At 31.9% G+C, this 8,723-nt stretch overlaps 1 protein-coding gene across 2 annotated transcripts; it reads left to right on the top strand.

The window, feature by feature from the left end:
• The first annotated feature begins 198 nt into the window (after positions 1-198).
• Positions 199-7,111, top strand: LOC110996352 (nuclear transcription factor Y subunit gamma). Of its 2 annotated transcripts, XM_022263976.2 has the most exons (10): positions 199-445; positions 647-744; positions 1,162-1,294; positions 1,423-1,608; positions 2,365-2,499; positions 2,706-2,777; positions 3,342-3,437; positions 4,067-4,186; positions 4,842-4,961; positions 6,016-7,111. In XM_022263976.2, the coding sequence occupies exons 2-10, from the start codon at positions 734-736 to the stop codon at positions 6,085-6,087; spliced, it is 945 nt and encodes a 314-aa protein (XP_022119668.1). In that variant the 5' UTR covers positions 199-445; positions 647-733; the 3' UTR covers positions 6,088-7,111. The 2 variants fall into 2 exon arrangements, with proteins under 2 accessions (XP_022119668.1, XP_022119667.1); XM_022263975.2 differs by lacking the exon at positions 647-744.
• The last annotated feature ends 1,612 nt before the right edge of the window (positions 7,112-8,723 follow it).

Below are 8,723 nucleotides of genomic sequence, written 5' to 3'. Positions count from 1 at the left end.
GACATTTCCTGAGTTAAACTGCCTAGTCAATTTTTTATTGAAAAATAATGTTACGAGAATTTTTTCGTAAAGTTAGACAGTTAACTCCTATTATCATAAAAATGTTATAAAAATCAAAAACAATAAGTGGTTGATATTGAAATAATTAAACCTATTTTCAACCGGAAATGTAAAATGGCAATACCGAACTACGTCAAGCTTGTGACTGGTCATCGGTGGACGAATCGTGGAACTGGCGGATTTTCAGTAATTGTTGATTGGAGATCTCCAAATATTGCACTGATTATTGGTTACCGTGTTTTAATAAGTTTTCTCGCGGCTAATCTTTTCGTTAACTTTATCTCATAATTGAAAAATACAAAATAGTGTTAAATTATAGTAAACATCGCGGTCGTTGATCATTTGTTGGTGAATACAAGATGTCGGTGTGCTTCCTTGTACCTACGTAAGTTTCTTCACAATGTTTATTGTTTATATGTACCATTACGAATTCTTTAAACTTTTAGTTTAAATAAAATAATTCAAATTCATCTTCTGGAAGAATCGTGTTACCAAAAAAGTACTTAAGCGCTTACAATTGTTGAAATGCTATTTCTATTACCATATTTAATCATGCTGTCTGCACTAATGTTTTAATATATTTCAGTCATCATTTTGCCAGTTGGTCCCTTTAATAAAAAAGACTTATTTATTCTTATCAATCTATAAATTAATCTGGATTGTTATTTTAACAATGTCGTTGAGGTATGTACTGATAACATATTTATAAAATAAAATTGTGTAAAGAATTTCCTGCTTTGTAGTGAACAATAATTGTTAATTTGGTTAGGCCCTCTCTAAGTTAATTTTATTAATAGTTATTAAGTCCTCTAATAGACCTTATGAAATATGAGTTGGACACCATTCTCAATTTACTGTTTATTTTTATTAGAAGGAAAGAAGTTAACACCAGTATTTTTTTAATTCAATCATACCCCTCTTATTTGGTTCCCATGGTGTGAATGAAAGCAGTTAATAGCAAGCAATAATGTGTTTAATGTATGCACATTTTTTGTATCAAAATAGATTTGTGCACAACATGGAATCAAATTTTGTTATTCAATCTTCCTTTTTCATTTGTTATAATGATATTAATGATAAATAAGCTATGGTTGTCCACAGTGAGCAAGAGGGTAATGCTCCTGAAATAGAAGAAATTGAAGGAGAGATTGAAGAGTCTCCAACAGTTCATATCCACACAACACTAAATAATTACTGGGCTAAAGTTAATGAGGATATTAAGAAAATAACTGCTGTGAGTTTACATGACCTAATTATTTTGTAAATTTATTCATGCATTTGTTTATTAATACTTGTAACTTCTCACTGTATTGCAATATTACAAAAAAACATATTAATTTGAGAAGTAATTGTAATTTTCAGGATGACTTTAAAACACAGTCACTACCCCTAGCCCGTATTAAAAAAATTATGAAGTTGGATGAGGAAGTAAAAATGATATCTGCAGAAGCCCCAATACTTTTTGCAAAAGCCTGTGAGATATTCATACATGAGTTGACCTTACGGGCCTGGTCACATACAGAGGACAATAAGAGGAGGACCTTGCAGGTAATCCAGCAGAAAAATTAATTTTTTAGTTTCCAATCAGGTACAAATATTATGCCAATATAAGAAGTTTGTTTTAGGCACAACCTTAATTTTCACTTTTCTACTGATGATGGTCTAAAAAACAAATGTAAATGTTGTGTCTTTCATCCTACACTTTGGCTGCATAGTTGAAGCTAATCTAAATAGTAAATATACAGATTCTAAACTCTATATAACAACACTCGAGGGACTGCATATTTTGATGTTACATATAGTTGTTGTTAAATCGAAAAAAGAAAAATCTGTGTTAGAAAAGAAAAAGTTTATTTCAGACTAGTGTTAGTAATTACACACAATTTTTATTTGAAGGCTATTGCATATAGTATGTTATTTTCGCATGACATCTTTTGCTGCATCAGAAATTATGTTTTTATATCTTGCTATATTGAGGCAAAGTAAAAAGTACTTTTATTATTTAACTGTTGTTATTGTGTATAATGCTATGTAGTCTGTATCATTGTATGGTAAACAAGCAAAACTAATCAAAGACGAGTGATTATATTTGTTGTTAAATGGAGTTTACACTGTATTATAAAATCCTCATTGGAGTTCTGTATCCGTGGTATTATTTAACTGTTTATTTTGTGGATATACATTTATTTCATATCATGATGGAAAGATTACTGTCGATACTCAGTGCTACTATTTGCCACTAATAAATTATATAAAAATAATAATTATTAACGAATGACAAATCAACAAATTATTTATTTTCAGCGTAACGATATAGCAATGGCAATATCTCGTTCAGACCAATTTGATTTCCTCATCGACATAGTTCCAAGACAAGAGATAAAATTTAACCGTGTAAGAGAGGAAACCCGAGTAAATGCACCATCCGATCCTATAAATGTGAGTATTTTTTATAATCTTATTTTTAGTTTACATTAAGGAACATGGTTAGTCTAGTGTATAAGGTCCAGTAAGGAGAGAATGATATTTGAGACTTAGCGCTAAGTAAGACTTCAGTATGTCAAAACATGCTGAAGTCATTTGTCTAACAAGATTCTTAATACAAGATAAAAATAAAATAAACTAACTAAAGAATATAATTTCAGGTCCCAGTTCAACACACATCTCCAGCTGCGAGCACACAAGTTGTGACACAACCTTGCGCTCAAATTGTTCAGGTAAATGTTTACAAAGAAAATAGAGTGAAAACTTTTTTGTTTATGGCAATAGTATTTTTTTTTGTGTTCTTGTTCATCTGCAATCGGCTATCAGCCATAATCTGATATTTTTAGAGGTTAATTTGAGTTGAGTGCGATTCCATTGAAGGGTACTGTATGTGTTGTAGAAAACAATTATGACAAAATAATTATAATTACTATATATTATAATTAAAATGGGGTTTTAATTTAAAAGTAAAACATCATTGGTTATAATTCAATGTGTGATATGATACTGAAATTGTAGGAGAGATTTTTTATTATATAGGTGCCGTTTTTTTTAAGAAATAGCAGAATTAGCAGGTTAGTGCTACCGCCGCCCGACACTAAATGCCAAAGGTTTCGAGAGTGCGTTGCCGGCATTTTATGAATTGGTACGCTTGTTTCTTGGGGCTCTCAGTTGAATTGGTTTGGTCATACTTGAAGTGGGCAACTAGTTCCATAAAGCGGTGGTGCGCAGCGAAAACTGCTTAAAACCATTCCCTTATGAAACAACGGATGTTAATAAGATTTTTCTTATTTCAGCCATCATCAAGTACGACGTCAGCAAGTAGCAACAATCAAGCCGTCACATTGTTACAACAAGTCGTGAACTCATCTGGAGAAGTACAACATGTTCCTGTAAGTATGAAATGCAGAAGCTCGAAGCAGACACATTTTTGTTCAAACAATGTGTCAACACACGGCAAAGATTTTTGTGTTTAATTTCCGGTTTCCTATATTACTTCATCTGATCAATATCTAGAATTGAAGCGAGGACCTTCTAAGTTGTAATAATTTTATAAAAGTACCTGAGGTATATTACGTTACGCAATTTTTGAAGATACTTTACAGCCCACCCCCTATGTAACGCGCCGTAAAGTTTTTCTGTACCCAATTATAAAAAGTTTCGTTACCAACCAGTGAACCATTAAACCTTAGTTTCATTTATGTGTTAAAGTATCGAAAAGTCAGAAATAATATTAACAATATCGTATAATTCAATTCCCGCCCCACATAGTCACTTTTTACCCCAAACCCCCCCTACAAATTCGTGACGTACTTTCAAAATCCTTTTATATAACCCCTATTATATAAACGAGCAAACGGGAAACCTAAAAAGGGATTTTTGTTTTCGTACAAAAACTTAAAATTTGTACGAAATTGTCTTTAATTTTCTCAAAGTGTTTTGGTGCAATGCCGGCGACGCATCCGCGATAGCTGTCTTTTGTTATTGTGCCGCCTGCTAATATTAGAATGTTTTTTTCCAGCTGATCCTGTCACAAGCACAACTGACCATGATCCGCATGCAGATGCAGAACAACCCAAACGCGCCCATCATCCTCCAGGCCCAATCGCAGTCCCAACAGCAAGAACCACAACCCATACAGGTAGAATATGAACTTCCATAACCAATGTTTCATATTAACCAACTTCAAAAGGTGGTTATGGTTGTGGGATTGGATATTAATTGAGTATAATGTCGAATTCCAACAACATCATTTCCTCCTATGTATATAAAGGGTAATGGACCTTATTCATTGACAACTAGCGACCCGCCCCGGCTTCGCACGGGTGCAATGCTGATACTAAATACACTACAGAAAAACTGTAAACGTTGTACATAAAAATGTGGGTTATCTATAAGAGATAGACATTTACCATCAGGGACTTTTCTGTAGACCTTTTCAATGTGTACAATACTTAGTACATTATTTTGATAAAACTCGTAGGGTTCAGCCTGCGTTTGCAATGTAAGCGGAAAAAATGTAATTATTCACGACATCACATTAGAAACCTCAAAAATAACAGTACTTCTCCACTATTTAATGGATGTTATTATACATATAAACCTTCCTCTTGAATCACTCTATCTATTTAAAAAACCGCATCAAAATCCGTTGCATAGTTTCAAAGATTTCCTGATAATATATAAATATAAATATATATACACTTTTTTTATTTTTTTATTTGATACGAATCATAAACATTACTATCTGTTAAAAACAAAACAAACTCATAAAAATAAATGTTTTGTTTACTCAGCTAATGCTGTCACAAGCCCAGCTGAACATGATCCGTATGCAGATGCAGAATAATCCCAACGCTTCTATCAGTATACAGGCTCAACAACAGTCCCAACAGCAGACGCCACAGATTATTCAAGTTAGTATCATTCAGTCTAAATTAATGATGAATTGGCAAAAATAAGTATTTATTGCCAGGTAATAAGTCTGCAATATGAATTAGTTTTTTTAAGAATAAAATATTCTCTAAAAAAATATTATATTAAGTCACACTTGTAAAGTGTGAAACGCATTTGATTCATTCAACTTATCGTATTACCTTTGAATACACAAATGGCACTACTACGTGAAAGTCAAAGTAAATAGTTTATTCCAATTAGACCACCTAAAATGGTACTTTTAAAAGTTAAATAAAATATAAAGATGATTCTAGTTGCCCCTGCCAAAAGGTAGTTTCGTGTGGAGAAGAATGGGCAAGAATCTCCACACTTACTCTTTTAAAATAGCATTTACAATATTTTGTATATACATTTTAAATAATTATATGTGAAGCCAATGTAATCATAGAATAAAACTACTATACAGGTCTATTGTTGTATTGTTAGTATGTATGTACATGTTCCTCACATATTTACAAATATCGAATCCGTAGAATATTATACATCAAATAGTAATAAAAAAGCAATAAAACAGTGTGTATAAATAAAATAATTACAGTTTGTATTATTATAAAACAAAACTATACAAAATTAAAATTTGTCAAGTCTCTATGATTGTCCTATGGAGCAGGACCAGCATGTTTCCAAACATTATCTTAAATAACAGACCTTTTAGGTCTAGGCCTCATATGCTTGTATAGGTTCCGTGATCATTTCTAATTAATTGCGCCTAAATCACGCTGCCATTTTGCTGACGTATGTCGGTTTCCTAACAATGTTTTCCTTTACCGTATGAGTGTTTAATGCTTTTAGCTTTCCGCACATTAAAGCTTTTGGCTTAACTTCTTAAAACTACAAGGATTTTACAAAAATAAGAGAAATAAATTTAAATTAACGCCAATGGGCGACTACATTTTGTTTAATTTTTCAAAAACGCGGGAAGATTCTATTAAAGAATAGTTTTTGGATCAAAATTCCTTATAATGCTTTCCAAATGATATTATATATTTTTAAAACTATGTAAATATTTTCCAGGTATCATCGCAAGGTGCGCATGCGCCGCACCAAATCTTCCTGGCACATGTGTCGGGACAGGAGGAGTCCTAGTGTAAATGTGAATTGTCTAAGTGTAGTGATATAGTGAATAAGGCCGGACTGTTATTAAACTAGGCCAAGACTTACAGTGATTCATGTCTACCAAATCATGCAAGGCCTCGGTTTGAGGCCAAATTAAGGAAATTAGGTCATTTTATAAGCAAATTTGAATTTTATACAGAATTCGTTGGTTTTGTTAAGTAGATATTTGATAAAAATGAGATTCAGCGTTTTTGGATGTTTGTTATATAAGACTATAATATCTACCATTGCGCTATGTTTCAAATATAATGAAACATCATATAATACGACGTTAGCAGAAGCATCCTTTTTTTTTTTAATTTATTTATTAGCCGGATACAAAGTCCATTCGCACTGAAGCATCCTGTCACACAGTGTTACCAGAATATTTTTTTTATCGAATCGCCCTACCGGAGCGCGCGTGTAGCCCCGAGATAGTCCCTAGGGAAAGTTGAAATTCATGATTACTGCTTATATATTTATTAAATTCGTACTATTTTAGTTCTTTTTTTTTTGCATAATATTTCTGAAAAAAAATATAGCCGAATACGTGTGGCCAGCGGATAAAATAATAACGCAGCTCGGTAATAGACATAGCCCCATCTGGCAACACTGCTGTCACAAGTTGTCTGTAGGTCTATGAGATACCTTGGGAATTCTGTTTCTATGTAAATCTGTCAAACAATTTCATTAATTGTAATATAATTATGATCATTCATTCATTTTCATTTATCATTGTTATCGTTATTATATATTTTTGTTATTAATGGCTTCGAATCAAGCGTGATAGAACAAGAAAAAGATGGCGCGAAACCGAAAAATGTGTCGGTAATTTTTTTTCTAACGCCGATAAAGAAGTTTCAGTTCAAAAATTGAATAAGAAAATTAAGTACAGACATCGTCAATCCATACAGGCCTCACCGATATGCCACCTTAATTATTTATTGACACGACAGTAAGTGCAATTATTATAATGTACATTGTTTTAATTTATCTAATAAAAGAGTTTTTATCATGTGTGTGTTATTATTTGTACTAATTGGGGTTAACCAAATAGATGACAATATAGTAATTGGTATTTCTATTAAATTTTGTACATTTCATATGGCTAAGACTTTTTTATGTAAAGTCTAATCCATGCTAAGGGGCAAACTGGAAGCCTTCTAACAGACTGGGAACATAGCAAAAAGTTATATTTTTCTATATTGTATGTAAACTAGTTCTGGATGAAGGCATGATGAAGCTACCTTGGGTGGCACCCGGTGCGGAAGCTGGTGATGTCACCGCACCGAAAGTAAAAAAGCAATAAATTTTATATGATAGAGGTTTATTAAAAGATTGCGAGTATGGGACGGGGAATCACCCACGTCAGCATTACGTTTTTTTGTTGGAATCCCCGAATTCTACAGCTGAGCTAGTGGTAGTAGAGGACTCCCTTAAAAAGAAATTTTTATGCTAGCGATTTTTTTTGTTTGTACACTGTTCTTAAAGTTAAGAGGCCGGGTGGTTTCACCCCAAAAATGGTGATCCCCGGTACGGGCCGCCCCAATCCGCCCATTGCTACGCCACTGCTCTCAAGCCTTAGAAAATAACTTGCTATAGGATGAGTACGACCGACCGACATCGTTAATTAAAAACTTTTTGGTCACCGACGATTCAAAGTTGAACAAATTTGACTACAATTTGCAGGGAATGGGAATTGAGCCTCATCAGGTGTCACAGTCCTCTGAAGTTATCAAACCGTTATGAAATAAAACATTTTCTTGTCATTTATTCATTTATTAGAACAATTCTACTATAAAGATAAACCAAACATTGGTATTTCGAAAGATTTAAAATAAACATTGCACATTCTAATTTATCTAAATTTAACTATTAAAATATTTTAAATGTAATAAAAACTTCGTGAAGATTTTAATAATTTTTACTATTTCTTCAACTATTTTTAATAATATGTATCTTATAGTAAAGCACCTTTATGAACAACTAATTCTTCGGTAGTTATAGTCTGACTCAAGTCTCGATTTTTCTTAGGTACTTTATGGAGTGCCTATTAATTAAGTTTCTTTGAATATTGAAGAACATTAAGTAGAATAAATTGAATAGTTTAAATAAGTTTAAAAGCTCAATCATCCTTTTTGACTTCTAAAATATATAGGACAACACATATTTCAAATATTTTTTGGTTTATAAAAGACTACTAGTTTTCAATAGTCACTCAACCAAAAATGTTTAGTATACTTCTTGTGTTAAACCTTAACAAAGTTTTAATTACATTTTTATTATTGACGTTATATATTACGATCATAACATATAGGTAACAATATTTTCCGATCACTGGATAACAGTAAAAAAGTAACAAAAGATAAAACTAATTATTGTGGGTAATTTAAATTTAACGTCATGGATATTGATCACTTATAATCATATTAAAATTTTAACGAAAACAAAGTAGATTTTATATAGTACAAATATATAGCTATTCTTATAATAAACTGACCGTAAAATCCTTAGACTAAAGATAAAACTTTATTAAATATAGATTTTTTATTATAAAAATATTTTTTTATACAGATTTATCGAAATACGATTCTGCATTAACACTAAAGAATATAATATCGCTTTCT

The sequence above is a fragment of the Pieris rapae genome, chromosome 5 (assembly GCF_905147795.1).
Source record: "Pieris rapae chromosome 5, ilPieRapa1.1, whole genome shotgun sequence".
NCBI lineage: Eukaryota > Metazoa > Arthropoda > Insecta > Lepidoptera > Pieridae > Pieris > Pieris rapae.
The sequence above is the reverse complement of the archived record's forward strand: the minus strand, read 5'-3'. Positions and strand labels throughout refer to the sequence as shown.

What these genes read in the sequence shown, in the direction of transcription:
- LOC110996352 (XM_022263975.2), top strand. Translation starts at nt 420, where the DNA reads ATGTCGGTGTGCTTCCTTGTACCTAC. An exon ending in GAGAAGTACAACATGTTCCT is followed by an intron (nt 3,438 to 4,066) that starts GTAAGTATGAAA and finishes GTTTTTTTCCAG; the next exon opens with CTGATCCTGTCACAAGCACA. An exon ending in AAGAACCACAACCCATACAG is followed by an intron (nt 4,187 to 4,841) that starts GTAGAATATGAA and finishes TTGTTTACTCAG; the next exon opens with CTAATGCTGTCACAAGCCCA.